This window comes from Palaemon carinicauda, chromosome 45, assembly GCF_036898095.1.
Source record: "Palaemon carinicauda isolate YSFRI2023 chromosome 45, ASM3689809v2, whole genome shotgun sequence".
In the NCBI taxonomy this organism is placed as follows: domain Eukaryota; kingdom Metazoa; phylum Arthropoda; class Malacostraca; order Decapoda; family Palaemonidae; genus Palaemon; species Palaemon carinicauda.
The window spans coordinates 14029403-14044402 of NC_090769.1; the positions used below are offsets into that span (position 1 = coordinate 14029403).

The following is a 15000-nucleotide window of genomic DNA, read 5'->3' on the forward strand; positions in this document are numbered from 1 at the left end:
GAAGGCCGTTGTCTGTCTTAGGCCGATCTAACATCATCCTCGTTCGTCAAGGTCTCTGAGGAATTCCGTGAGTCGATGAAATGATTTTCGTTGATTGAGCTGTGGAAGAAGACGAAGAGCATTGCTCTTGCAGCCGCTGAAGAGTCGCAAGTCTGAAGAATGCCATTCCTCAAAGGATTCACGAAGAGGATGAAAAAATCTCTCCAATGAGGCGACGAAAAAAAATCTGCAGAGACGACTGCAGTGGTTTTGAGAAAGCTTCTAACCGAGGCCCTTTGCGTCAATAGGCGTAGGAGATAATGATTAATATGTTCAATGTAGCTCTTAATTAATAAAATCCTAATTTTAGAAAATCGTCTTTATGTTATCCTATTGTAAATGATTTTAGAAGCCGATTGTAGTAGACATTCTGGCTCAGAGATCGGAGTTTTGTTTTGAAGACTTTCTCGGCTTCTCCCTGAGTGTCTCCAGATCAAGATGAGTTTTTTATTTTTTTTCAAAATATACCAAAACAAGGTGGAGGAAAGGTATTGACAGAAATGGAGAATTGTAATAATATGTGCTGTTGTTATTGTGGAATTGCTTTGGATACCAAAGTTATTAATGGCGTTATAATCATTAATCAGGAAAATGGATATTCTGGAATTAATTTTGTATGCCGTAATTGTTCCGTTAAAGAACGAAAAAGGGTCTCTTTGATTAAACAAAAGGGTAAAAACCAAAAACTAGAAACCATTACTGATCTGGTTGAAATTTTTGAGAGAAATCGAAAAATAGCGAAACAAGAAGGAAGTCCATCACTAGGAAATAAAGGAAAGGTGAGGAATCTTGTTATGCAATACGAAGAAAGGATTAAATGCGTTGAAAAACACACCAGGAATACGAAACTGAAAAAGAATTGCCTTGGAATTAGAAAGAATCCAAATAGGCAGGCCAAAGAAGTGGCCTTGGCTAGAATTGTTGAGATTCATAAGTTTGAAAGGTCACAAAATGAGAAAATTATTTCTAGGATCAAGCCCAAGGATGACAAACTACAAGAAGGAATAGTTGCAGAACTAGTTAGGAAATTTGAAAAAATGACAAAAATGGCAAAACAAGAAAGAAGTCCTTCACTGGAAAACCAAGGAAAAGTGAGGACTCTTGTTATGCAATACAAAGAAAGGATTAAATGCGTTGAAAAACACACCAGGAATACGAAACTGAAAAAGAATTGCCTTGGAATTAGAAAGAATCCAATTAGGCAGGCCAAAGAAGTGGCCTTGGCTAGAATTGTTGAGATTCATAAGTTTGAAAGGTCACAAAATGAGGAAGAAATTATCTCGAGGATCAAGCAGAAGGATGACAAACCACAAGAAGGAATAGTTGCAGATCTAGTTAGGAAATTTGAAAAAATGACAAAAATGGCAAAAAAGAAAGAAGTCCTTCACTGGAAAACCAAGGAAAAGTGAGGACTCTTGTTATGCAATACGAAGAAAGGATTAAATGCGTTGAAAAACACACCAGGAATACGAAACTGAAAAAGAATTGCCTTGGAATTAGAAAGAATCCAATTAGGCAGGCCAAAGAAGTGGCCTTGGCTAGAATTGTTGAGATTCATAAGTTTGAAAGGTCACAAAATGAGGAAGAAATTATCTCGAGGATCAAGCAGAAGGATGACAAACTACAAGAAGGAATAGTTACAGATCTAGTTAGGAAATTTGAAAATATGCCAATAATGGCAAAGCAAGAAAGAAGTCCTTCACTGGAAAACCAAGGAAAAGTGAGGACTCTTGTTATGCAATATGAAGAAAGGATTAAATCCGATGCAAAACACACCAGGAATACGAAACTGAAAAAGTATTGCCTTGGAATTAGAAAGAATCCAATTAGGCAGGCCAAAGAAGTGGCCTTGGCTAGAATTGTTGAGATTCATAAGTTTGAAAGGTCACAAAATGAGAAAATTATCTCTAGGATCAAGCAAAAGGATGACAAACTACAAGAAGGAATAGTTGCAGATCTAATTAGGAAATTTGAAAATATGCCAATAATGGCAAAACAAGAAAGAAGTCCTTCACTGGAAAACCAAGGTAAAGTGAGGACTCTTGTTATGCAATACGAAGAAAGGATTAAATGCGTTGAAAAACACACCGGGAATACGAAACTGAAAAAGAATTGCCTTGGAATTAGAAAGAATCCAATTAGGCAGGCCAAAGAAGTGGCCTTGGCTAGAATTGTTGAGATTAATAAGTTTGAAAGGTCACAAAATGAGGAAGAAATTATCTCTAGGATCAAGCAGAAGGATGACAAACCGCAAGATCTAGTTAGGAAATTTGAAAAAAAATGACAAAAATGGCAAAACAAGAAAGAAGTCCTTCACTGGAAAACCAAGGAAAAGTGAGGACTCTTGTCATGCAATATGAAGAAAGGATTAAAGGCGATGCAAAACAGACCAAGAATAGAAAACTTAAACAGGATTCTCTTGGAATTAGAAGGAATCCAAATAGGGAGGCCAAAGAAGTGGCCTTAGCTAGAATTGTTGAGATTCATAAGTTTGAAATATCCGAAAATGAAGTATACAAAAACGCATTTAAAGGAGAAAAAATTGGAAAGAAAAATAAGGACTACCAAGAAGCAAGGGAAGGTCTAATCGTCTGACAATTTGGAAATATGTTAAGAGAAACGATGACAGAAAATAGCCCAGGAACAAAAGGAGATTTTGCTAGTAATTGTGATGATTATGAAAAAAATTAAGATGGCAAAGGTAATGGGACGGAAACAAATAGCTGATCCTAGGAGGAAAGCAAAAGATAGAGCCTTTTTAAAGATTAGACGAATTGCAATGGAGGAAGTCTTTCCAGAAAATAGAGGCTTAGTATACGCTCTTGTTCAACGATGGGAAGAGGCTCTGAAAGATGAGAAAATAATAAAGATAAAGAAGGTTATTCATGAAGTAATGGAAAAAGGAATTGTAAAGAGGCATATCAAGAATTTTGAAAATGTCATACGTGGAAACATAAAGGAAGGCGATCTTCGTGGACAATCTCGGGACTTCACACACCATCTTAGGAGGACCACTAAAGATATCGCCTTGGCCCAGATAAGACAAATAGTACAAGAGGAAATATCTGAGAAAAGAGGCATAGTTTATGATCTTACTGAACTATATGAAAATGCAATCAAAGGAGACAAAATTGTAAAGAAAAATGAAAATAAGGCAATAAAAAGCCAAATATTAGAAAACCTTATCTAGAACTTTGAAAATATGTCACACGAAAACACAGAAAATGAAGGCAATCTTCATAGACAATCTCGGGACTTGGGAAACCATCTTAGAAGGGCCGCAAAAGATGCCGCCTTAGGTAAGATTAGAAATATCTTACAAGAGGTTATCAAAGAAGAGAATTTTGAGTAAAAAGGATGTTGTTCAATAGAAGAAAAAAAAAAGCAAAATCTAAAGGTATACAACTAAGAAACAATTCTTTTGGAGTAACCTAGAGGATGTGCACTGCAGAGGGAAAAAGCTGAGCTTTTTCCAGTATGCAACGGTTCCATGACGGAGTGGTACAAGCCTTTGTCATGTGAACAAATGGTCGGATTTCTAGATCTATTCTTCCGGATGTCAACCTTATGGTTGCTCTGTTGGAATAATCTAGAAGACTGGCCCTGCAGAAGGAAAAAGCTTAGCTTTTTCTAGTATGCAGTCATATTCTCAAAAGGTGCCTAAAAAATTGTGTTGGATTCAGAACTATATTTCATGAGTGAGTTATGATTGGAAAAGATGGCCAAGTATATAATAGATGTAAATGAGAGAATTCTTCCTTAAATTGCCTTAAAAATTAGAAAAAAAAATCTAAAAAAAAAAAAAAAAACATTTGAGGATGAAAAAAGGATTGCGTTGTAGAATAGAAAAATAGGATAATTGAAACTGGTTCTGTGCAAAATTTTGAAAATACTTGGAGGGAGTTCAACTAGTATACAACTGAGAGACAATTCTGTTGGAATAACATAGAGGATATGTACTGTACAAGGAAAAAAGCTGAGCTGCTTGTACTATCTTGTTCTTTGATGAAGAAGTACAAACTCCTTCTCATGTGAACATGGGTGTTGGTACTGGCTCTGTAGATAAAAGCTGAGGTTCTTCTAGTATGCTATGTTCCTTGATGAGATTAGGCCAAAAAAAGCAGTTCAAATTCACTATTTGGAGTGAAAATCAAATTCAGTAACTGCTGTGAGGTAAAAGAGATTCAGTTGCGTTTTGTGAGGGAAGGAGACCTGAGGAGGATCGTTAGCCTGACTGCTTCACTTGAAGGATCTTTGGAGTAACTGCCCACCTTGATGGATGTGTGGCTGAACCCCTCAGCTTAAATAGTGTTTTGACTATTTGAAAAGGCTGGCTCTGCAGAAGGAAGAAACCTGGCTGATTCTAGTATGCTATGTACCTTGATGGAGGGGTAGTACAAGACCTTCGTCAAGTGGACAAATGGTCGGATATCTAGATTTATTCTTTCGGATACTAACCTTCGGGTGGTTCTGTGGGAATAATCTAGAAGACCGGCTCTGCAGAGGGATGGAGCTGGGATTCTTCTATTATGCAGACTAATTCTTGGAGATTAGGCCAAAAAAAAGTAGTTCAAGTTCACTATATGGAGTGAAAATCAAATTCAGTAACTGTTGTGAGGTAAATGAGATTCAGTTGCGTTTTGTGAGAAGAGGAGATCTGAGGAGTATCGTTAGCCTAACTGCTTCACTTGAAAGATCTTTGGAATAACTGCCCACCTTGATGGATGTGTGGCTGAACCTCTCAGCTTAAATGGTGTTTGGACTATTTGAAAAGGCTGGCTCTGCAGAGGGAAGAAACCTGGCTGATTCTAGTATGCTATGTACCTTGATGGAGGGGTAGTACAAGACCTTCGTCAAGTGGACAAATGGTCGGATATCTAGATCTATTCTCTCGGATACTAACCTTCGGGTGGTTCTGTGGGAATAATCTAGAAGACCGGCTCTGCAGAGGGATGAAGCTGGGATTCTTCTATTATACAGACTAGTTCTTGGAGATTAGGCCAATAAAAAGCAGTTCAAGTTCACTATATGGAGTGAAGATCGAATTCAATAACTGTTGTGAGGTAAATGAGATTCAGTTGTGTTTTGTGAGGAAAGGAGACCTGAGAAGGATCGTTAGCCTGACAGTTTCACATGAAGGATGTTTGGAATAACTGCCCACCTTGATGGATGTGTGGCGGAACCCCTCAGCTTAAATGGTGCTTGGACTATTTGAAAAGGCAAGTGCCATAAGTGCACTTTATGTTGGCCATTGTTGGCAATACCAAAAAAAGTTTGGCAGTGTACCTCCTACCTCACTCCTGCAAGTGGTTTTAGTCTCTGTTGTACTTAAGTCCGTGCTTCCTGTCTTTCCTCTTGGTGTCCATCTTCTTCTAAATTTCACTGCATTCATGGGTCATATGCCAACCATAACAGATATTCCATGCTTTGACTCATTGGGCTTGAACCACTGACCAAACTAATGCAGACCACGGAAGCATAGCTGAAGTTTAAAACCTGCTGGCTAAGCCTATACGTCGTCATATTAGTGTGGATTACTTCTTCCTTGATTTTGCTAATTCTCAACATGAAAACAACGTTCACCTTAGAAAAGGAGGAAAGAAATAAACTATTTTTTTGTTCCTTTTTAGGTGCGAACTTTTATAGCTCTTGTTTTTAGCATTTTAAATCAAATTTGATTTTTACTATTTCCACAGAACGTTCATTTTGATTTCTTGCTGGGAATTTTTCTTACAGAATTGCTTTATTTATGTGGGAATTTCAAGAAAAACTTTTCATACTAAAATTTCTTTCTAACCTCTTAATAGATTAATACATGTCAAGATGGCTTAGACTTTAAAAAAATACACAATATCTAAACTAAAATTCTACGCGAGCTTTCATTTTCTTCATGATTTCTTAGGAGAAAATCACGAAGATTGTCCAAAAACCTTTTCCAGCTGTTCAAGTAAAACTCAACCCTAAGAATCCTCTCACAATTGGCTTGATTTTCACTTCAAAGATCGACTGAGTGTTTTTATATCCTCTGGTGTAGTATACAAATATATTTGACCAAAGTGTAACTCTGGGACCTAGGTAAGATCTACCAAGAGGTTATTGTAGGTCAGCATTGATTTCCATAGAGGTATGGATTTTCTAAAAGGCTGCAGAATATCCAGCCCCGAATACTCAAATATTTGCAATCATGCTAAAATATGCAAACAAAATATTGACAACAAAGATTTTAAAATTATAGTTAAAGCATCAAATAACCGCAACTTGTCTATTTTTTGAGTCAATGATGACCAAACGACCAATTCCAATATTCAACACCGAAGCTTCCCCCATTCAATTATATCTGCCCCAGCTTTTTTCGTTTTGTTTTGTTTTTGTTGATAGCATTCATTATTTTATTAAGCTTCTGGTTCTAGTAATTTGTCTCAAGTATATATATTTTCCTTTTCCTCTTCTTTGTCTACATCTTTTCCCACTTCTATGTGGGGTCGATGTTTCTGGTCAGCTTTCTCCATCTACAGTACCTCTGTTCTCACACATCCATTTCCTTTGGATTATTACTTTTTGACTTATTTTTACTGCTTTAAACGAATGGGTAAATATATGATACTTTAATTTCTAGCCAAATACATGAACCATATTTTTTTCCTACTCGTTATCTTGTGTCCTATGCATTTCTGACCTTGATTATTGGGGCAAACCACCCGTTCATGAGTTTTTGGACTCCCTTATGTAAATACAATTATGGGGGGCACCAGTGGGAAACCGGGGATTTTAGGGTGGGGAAATGTCATAAGCGAGTGATTTGCAGCAATAATAATGGTCAGAAATGTAAAATAAGAACAAGATAACTAGTGGGAAAAATATACGGATCATGTAAGTGGCTGAACATAGGCCAAACGTGATTATTTAACACATTTGAGATTTTTAAAAGGGTACAGAACCTAACAAACCCACCTAACCTAACCTAGTAGTTCCCAGGTCACAACCCCTAGCTGTGGGCAAGCGCCCCCCCCCCCCCACCCCCTTCCCAGGTCACAAACCTTCCCAGGTCACAGCCCCTAGCCGGGGAGAACCCCCTTCTCAGGTCACAACTCCTAGCCGGGGGCAAGCCCCCAGACCCCCTTCCCAGGTCACAACCCCTAGCCAGGGGCAAGCCCCCCACCCTCTTCCCAGGTCACAGCCCCTAGCCGGGGGCAAGCCCCCGGACCCCCTTCCCAGGTCACAACCCCTAGCCGGGGCAAGCCCCCAGACCCCCTTCCCAGGTCACAACCCCTAGCCGGGGGCAAGCCACCCCCGACCCCCCTTCCCAGGTCACAAACCTTCCCAGGTCACAGCCCCTAGCCAGGGGGCAAGCCCCCAGACCCCCTTCCCAGGTCACAACCCCTAGCCGGGGGCAAGCCCCCAGACCCCCTTCCCAGGTCACAACCCCTAGCCGGGGGCAAGCCACCCCCGACCCCCCTTCCCAGGTCACAAACCTTCCCAGGTCACAGCCCCTAGCCAGGGGGCAAGACCCGGGACCCCCTTCCCAGGTCACAACCCCTAGCCGGGGGCAAGCCCCCAGACCCCCTTCCCAGGTCACAAACTAAAACGAAATCACAATACACAAATAAATCCTTAGATTATGATAAAGTAAATCACAAATAAACCTTTCCATTATGAAAAAGTAAATCACAAATAAACCTTTCCATTATGAAAAAGTAAATCACAAATAAACCTTTCCATTATGAAAAAGTAAATCATAACCAATTCCTTACCTTATGATAGACATCGTCGCCTTTTTTGTTTTCTTGGCAATCATTACATAAGCTTTGCAGTAGAAAATGTGCTGGCCTTCTGAAAATTAAGTCAGAATCGGACCTTTGAGGCCTTATTTCGCTGTTATTTTTTAATTACACATGAGTAACAGTAGCTTTACACTGAACGGAGTGTATTTCCATCATAACCAATTGCCGACATAAACGTAATTACACTTATTTCGAAATGGATTGATGTGCTTCCCATAAGTTCACCCTTCCAGACATCTTTACGAGATGGTGGTTAACTTAAAACTGAGGGCGAAGGTAGGAAAAAATGGCTGCTGTAGAACAACATCCGGGTACTTATGAAGAAGTAATAGCAAACTGTTAATTGTTTTTTTTTTTTATTATAAACTGTCAATTGGTTTAAAAAAAACCACCTGCCAGATACATCATTATAAATGCACAGAAAGCTACGCAATCCATGGAAACAAACGCATGCGCAGTAAGTCTCATTCAGTCTCTCGGATGTAAACAATGGACTTAGAGTGAAAAACATACTTCACATTTAAATCAACTGATATGTAAGTTATTATGCCCCAGCCTCTATTAAACATATGGAAAAAAAAAACTAGCTAGCACTCGTCCATTTCTTATAGAGAATTTCATTTTCACTAGCAATTAAACTATCAAATATTAATCAACGAATGTGTATAGTTTTAACTGTCTCTTATTTTTTATGTTTACTATTTGTAACCCAGGAGAATGTGATTATGAAAATCACGAAACATTAGGAATAAATGATAATTAGGAACAACTGCTTTTCCTATCCAAATTACTAAATGCACTCACTCACACACACACACACACACACACACACACACACACACACACACACACATATATATATATATATATATATATATATATATATATATATATATATATATATAGAGAGAGAGAGAGAGAGAGAGAGAGAGAGAGAGAGAGAGAGATCAAACACTTTATCAAGCCCTCTATTGTATGGTGAAATATCCCGTGATGCGCTTTTTCTTATCAATTCTGTACTAACACTGGGCGAGATATATATTTCAAGGTGACAGGCCCCTGCTTTCAGAATGAGTATACATTCAGAAATGTTTACATATTTGATTATTTTTTTTTTGTGGGGGGGGGGGGCGGCGTGAAGGGAGGCATTTCTATATTGAACCCTTCTATGCTCAGAAGATTTTTTTAATTACTTACAATTTTTAGACAAAAATCATTTGTTCATATGATGACGATCGTCTTTGGAACACACACACACACACACACACACATATATATATATATATATATATATATATATATATATATATATATATATATATATATATATATATATATACATATATATATATATATATATCCACACACACACCCATATATATATATATATATATATATATATATATATATATATATATACATATATATATATATATATATATATATATACATACACACACAAATATATATATATATATATATATATATATATATATATATATATATATATATATATATATACATATATATATATATATAGGTATTAGTACAATGCATATTTCTAGCACAAATCTTTATGGTGGTGATTACACTTATGATAAGATCTTTTTATTTAATATCTTTCCAGGATACAAGAAAGGTTTCTGGACATGAAAAAAAGATCTGAGAATTTGCATATCTTTTATTATTATTATTCCATTCGGATTTTGACGAGATATTATTTAATGCGAAAGTAGAATCACATTAACTCGTAGAACGAACGCAAATAAAAAGTGATTTATATGACTCGTTAAATAAACAAAATGAAGGTCTACAAAATTTGATAATTTGTTATTTAATTCCTTAGTCAATTCGTCGATATTTTGATGTCTTTTATGAACAAGGTCATCGTCATTCTGATGCTAAATCAGTTATTAAATGTGATCTCACGAGAAGCTATAACCTCTGTACCATGGTCTTCCACTATCTTGGATTAGTTCTCTTGCTTGAGTGTACACTTAGGCACCCTATTCTATCTTATTTCTCTTCCTCTTGCTTTGTTAAAGTTCTTATAGTTTATATAGGAGACATTTATTTTAAAGTTGTTACTGTTTTTAAAATGATTTATTTTTTCCTTGTTTCCTTTTTTTCACTGGGCTGTTTTCACTCTTGGAGCCCCTGGGCTTATAGCATCCTGCTTTTCCATCTAGGGTTGCAGCTTAGCAAGTAATAATAATAATAATAATAATAATAATAATAATAATAATAATAATAATAATAATAATAATAATAATAATAATAATAATAATAATAATAATAACACTTGAAATGATATTTCATGACTGTTCGTAAACTCTCTTCGAATTTAGCCAGTCTTAAGCGGAACAACTTACGATAAAAAAAAAAAAAAAACTGTTATCAGTCTTTACAAATATCCCTTAAAATCAATCCCAAACTACTTCTAGCATACAGTGGTAATTTTAAATTTAATCTCCGTGGATCACGTATGGGGAATATTCTTAAAAGAGACGATCTTATAAAACCTTGTAGGTGAAGATGATTCCTTCCTTACCAAAGAAGTAGTCTGGTACCTTTTTCACTTCCACCTGGAAAGAATAAAAAGGTTAGTTACACACTTTTAAGCACTAGTAATCATGTCAAGTCTCTTAGATTTTGTTGGCAGAAGCATTGCCGTAAGAAAGAAAATCTGATAGACAGAACAGCCATTAGAAACAAAACAGACGATAGACAGTGATTCAAAAAGAAGAATAGCATTGTGCGTTGTTATTGAATGAAGTTGAAGTGAAAAAAATGTCTTCCCAATCACGTCATGTCTCTTAGCCTTTCTTGGCAGAAGCATTGCTGTAAGAAAGTATGATAGATAGTACCGCCATTAGAAACAAAACAGACGATAGACAGTGATTAAAAAGAAAAAATAATAATAATTATGCGTTGTTATTGAATGAAGTTGGAGTGATAAAAATTCCTTCCCTTTTATCTTGTTAAAGCTTAGACCACTTGAATTCCAGCTGATAATGTATTGGTTCTATATATGGAATTTGAACGAAATATGATAAATTTGTTTTTTTTTTTTTTTTGACAAAAAAAACTCATTATACTGTATAAGGTACACTATAACCGTATGAAGGTGTAAGACAAACTACACACGAAACAAATGTTGTAAGTACAGTACAGTCATTCAGTATAAAAAGAAAAAAAAAAAAAAATATTCGTTTTATTATTATAATTATTATTATTATTAGCCAAGCTACAACCCCAGTTGGCAAAGCAAGATGCTATAAGCCCAAGGGCTCCAATAGGGAAAAATAGCCCAGTGAGGAAAGGAAATAAGGAAATAAATAAATGAGAACAAGCTAACAATAAATAATTCTAAAACAGTTATAACGTCAAAACAGATATGTCCTATATAAACTATTAACAACGTCAAAAACAGATATGTCATATATAAACTATAAAAAGACTCATGTCAGCCTGGTCAACATAAAAACATTTGCTCCAACTTTGAACTTTTGAAATTCTACTGATTCAACCACCCGATTAGGAACTAAGCGAGTTATATTATCCTACTGACAAGGCTTCCCTTTGAGGTTAGTGGTCCTTAAAGTATGTTTTATATGAATTATAAAAAAAGACGGGAAGGAAAAAACTACGATATAAAATGGGCAAACTTGCGAGGAAATGCCGAAACATTTCCAGGAAAAGCTTTGGAGAGAACTGCAAAGGCAACTACTTATCCAGTGAGTGTTTGCATTTACCTTTGTCCATTTGCCTTCCTTTTGTAAGGATTCCATGTGAGGCACAAGTCTGTCTCTATATTCCTGAACCTCGTGCAAGTACTCCTCCCTCATGACGATGATGACAAGCCCTCCTGTGAATGAAGATTGGGATTTATGGAATTTGGTCCTCATGGCTTGGCGCTTAGGCCGAGAAGGCCATTTAGCACCGAGTTGCAAAATTAGAAGTAAACGTTAAGAGAGGTTGGGATGAGAGTTGGAAGAAAGGAATAATGGACAGAGATGGAGCAGAAGGCAGAAAATACCGGAGATGATGATGTAAAGACCCCCAGTAATGTTAATGCTTAAAGTGGACGCCACGAAGTGCACTCATGGTACAGTTGGCTTCATTTATTCCGGTACACTTCACGGGAGCATAAGGAGACCTTTGACAGCTGTACATTGTAGCAAGTAACGCTGCGTTTAGCAAAAGAGAAATTATTGGCAACGCTGCCTGTGAAACAAAGTCGCTGAGCTTGTAAAAGTGATCAAAAGTATTTTTATTCATTTACTATGTCCTGCACAGAAAAAATATTGTTATTTTAAAACTGCTTTTGATCACGTGTTTACAAGCTCAGCGACTTTGTTTCACAGGCAGCGTCGCTAGTACTTTCTCTTTTGTAAACACAGTGTTACCTGCTACAATGTACAGCTCTCAGACATCATCTTAACTTTCCGTGAGGTGCACCGGAATTGACGAAGCCAACTGTACTACCTCCCGACGGGACCATGTGCTAAGATTTAATTCATGATAATAGCTGTCAATAGTTGTCTAAATTATATGATAAAAAATAATGAAGCGTATCTCCCTTTTGAATCGTTTGACATGTAAAATCAATAGCTGGAATCGGATGAAAATTAAAACCCTTCGAAAAGGATATATTTTGTTGGGATGTGGCGTATTGGAAACAAAAGAAGTTATGAACATTTTACATTAATTTCATTCTGATTATACTCACTGACCATAGTTAATGTAAAATGTTCATAACTTCTTTTGTTTCCGATGCACCATATCTTAGCAAAATGTTGATGAGAATGTTAAGATGGATTGTGGGGTGACAAGAAGAGATAAGATACGGAATGAGGTAATTAGGGGTACCACAGGAGTTAGAAAACTATCAGATAAAATTCAAGAAAGTAGACTGAGGTGGTATGGTCATGTCATGAGAAGAGATGAATAGTATATTACGAGGAGAGTGATGGAAATGGAGGTATAGGGAACGAGAAGGAGAGGGAGACCAAAGCGAAGATGGGTGGACTGTATCAAGGATGACCTTCGATCAAAGGGATTAACCGGTGATGAGGTGTGGGACAGAGGTAGGTGGAGAAAGCTGACCAGAAACATCGACCCCACTTAGAAGTGGGAAAAGATGTAGACAAAGAAGAAGAACATTTTACAATAAGTTCAGTCAAGATTATTATTTTCTTATAAAGTGCAAACTGACAGCAAGCAAAAGTATATCAGACAAAATTAAAAGATTAATGACTCACCTGGTTTAGCGAACCTTATCATGTCATCAACACCTTTGACAGGTATGTGTCCCTCAAGCATACCTCCGGCGACGAGAACAATATCGTAGGTGCCTTGGAAGAAAAGCGAAATTTAGAGGTTAGTGTCATATTTTTCTTCAAAATCACCATAGCTTAAGTTAACATGTTATCTTACTAGAAGGGTTCAGATATTTAAAAATTCCACAGGCTTTGTCTAGTAACAAGTCAAAAAGAAGTACGTTTTATCAGTCAGCTTTATCAGAAATTTAACTCATTAAGATTTTCCGTTCATCTGGTTAGATCGAAGCCAGTTAAAGAGTGTACTAATCCAATGAGACACCATTGTTTTGGGGCTATGACCTCGAGTCTAAGAGCCCCAGTCCAGGCGTTATGCCTGGGCAATCTAGACCAACACCAACACTATTGTAATATATTCTTATATTGCGAGGTTGATGGTTGGGAAGATTTGGTTAAATTTTTAACATGATGTTTATCAACCAATGCTAAAAAAATCGTTATAAAGAAATCAAACAATATGTCATCCCTTTTCTATTTACCAAAGCACTTCCCCCCAATTGAGGGGGGGGGGGCATAGAAAATAAAAAGTATGTAATTTATATCTGATTTTTTTCCGATTTCAATTTCATGAATAGAGTTACGACCAAAACAGTCCTAAGGTGTATTTTAAGTTTTGTACAATCATCAAATTACCTTAAATTTTCAAAGAATTCGAGTCATTCAAAGCATTGAAGATAATATTTTCTTCATAAGATTTAAGTTTAGATCAAATAGCAAAAATGAAAAAGTATCTTTTTCGGGTTCTTGAAAACTCTCATGGAAAGGAAATTAATTCATCTCACGATAAGTATTTCTCCACTGTAAAAAACTACTATGAAATAATAATAATTAGTCTTTTTTGATATATTGTTTGGTATTTACAATGAAATGATGACTTTGTCGCTAATGCTGGATTCACACACAGAGAGAGAGAGAGAGAGAGAGAGAGAGAGAGAGAGAGAGAGAGAGAGAGAGAGAGAGAGAGAGAGAGAGAGAGAGAGAGAGAACCTTTTAGCCGAGATCAATCACGTGTTATATTTCCTGATTACATTATCTACGAGTCATTTATTTATCTACAAATTGTATTCATCGAAACTAAGTTATCTGTTTGTTGATAATGGATCTACATGCTGCGAGAGAGAGAGAGAGAGAGAGAGAGAGAGAGAGAGAGAGAGAGAGAGAGAGAGAGAGAGAGAGAGAGAGAGAGAGAGAGAACATGTTTGGAGGAAATTAGAATGATACAAGATATCTTAAATTGGAAAACAGCTAAACACTCATGGTGGGATTCCCTGACTATATCCGAAGAAATCAAGCAAGAGAAGTTATATTAACACACAAACCATTATCCATACTTACCACCTGGAACGGAACTACTTCCTCCACCTAAGGATTCTAGATAAGTCTTGGAATAAATTCCTTTTCCCTTAAGGATCTCCAACATTCCTTCGCAAGCATCAAGCGCGTCCAGTAATCTGCATCGAAAGAAAGTAAAATTATTAGTTTCTGATGCAAAAAATAGTCAATGCTGCAAAAATCACAATCTATAGTTATTTACTTATGGCTCCATATTCAGCAGTGAGCCGTATGGTAACTTAGGCTCAATGCATACCAAATCAAAGATAAATCAATTGGTTAATGGAAATTACACCCATAGAGTTCATTCAATCATTGGGGTACTTGGCTCACGTGCACTTAAAGACCGCTCATGAATGGCATAGGCAAGGGACAGTAACATTGCCCTATCAAGTAGGACAATGCCCTAGAGACTAACCATATATACATATGATCAGCGCCCAAGGCCCCTCTCCACCCAAGCTAGTACCAAGGAGGACCAGGCAGTGGCTGTTGATGACTCAGCA

General features: G+C 36.8%; 2 protein-coding genes across 2 annotated transcripts in view; one reads left to right on the forward strand and one right to left on the reverse strand.

The window, feature by feature from the left end:
- The first annotated feature begins 1459 nt into the window (after positions 1-1459).
- On the forward strand, positions 1460-2323 carry LOC137634827 (uncharacterized). The gene has a single exon (XM_068367380.1). It carries the CDS (start codon positions 1460-1462, stop codon positions 2321-2323), a length of 864 nt encoding a protein of 287 aa, XP_068223481.1.
- A 7163-nt stretch (positions 2324-9486) lies between these two features.
- LOC137634984 (methyltransferase-like protein 27) overlaps positions 9487-15000 on the reverse strand; it is a 16051-nt gene continuing 10537 nt past the window's right edge. Inside the window, exons 4-7 of the mRNA XM_068367585.1 lie at positions 14498-14613; positions 13085-13177; positions 11576-11688; positions 9487-10405 (exon numbers count right to left, since the gene is read on the reverse strand). Coding sequence (XP_068223686.1) covers positions 10334-10405; positions 11576-11688; positions 13085-13177; positions 14498-14613 — 394 coding nt within the window. The 3' untranslated portion in view covers positions 9487-10333. The remainder of the gene's footprint in view (positions 10406-11575; positions 11689-13084; positions 13178-14497; positions 14614-15000) is intronic.

What these genes read in the sequence shown, in the direction of transcription:
- LOC137634827 (XM_068367380.1), top strand. Translation starts at nt 1,460, where the DNA reads ATGCAATACGAAGAAAGGATTAAATGCGTTGAAAAACACACCAGGAAT.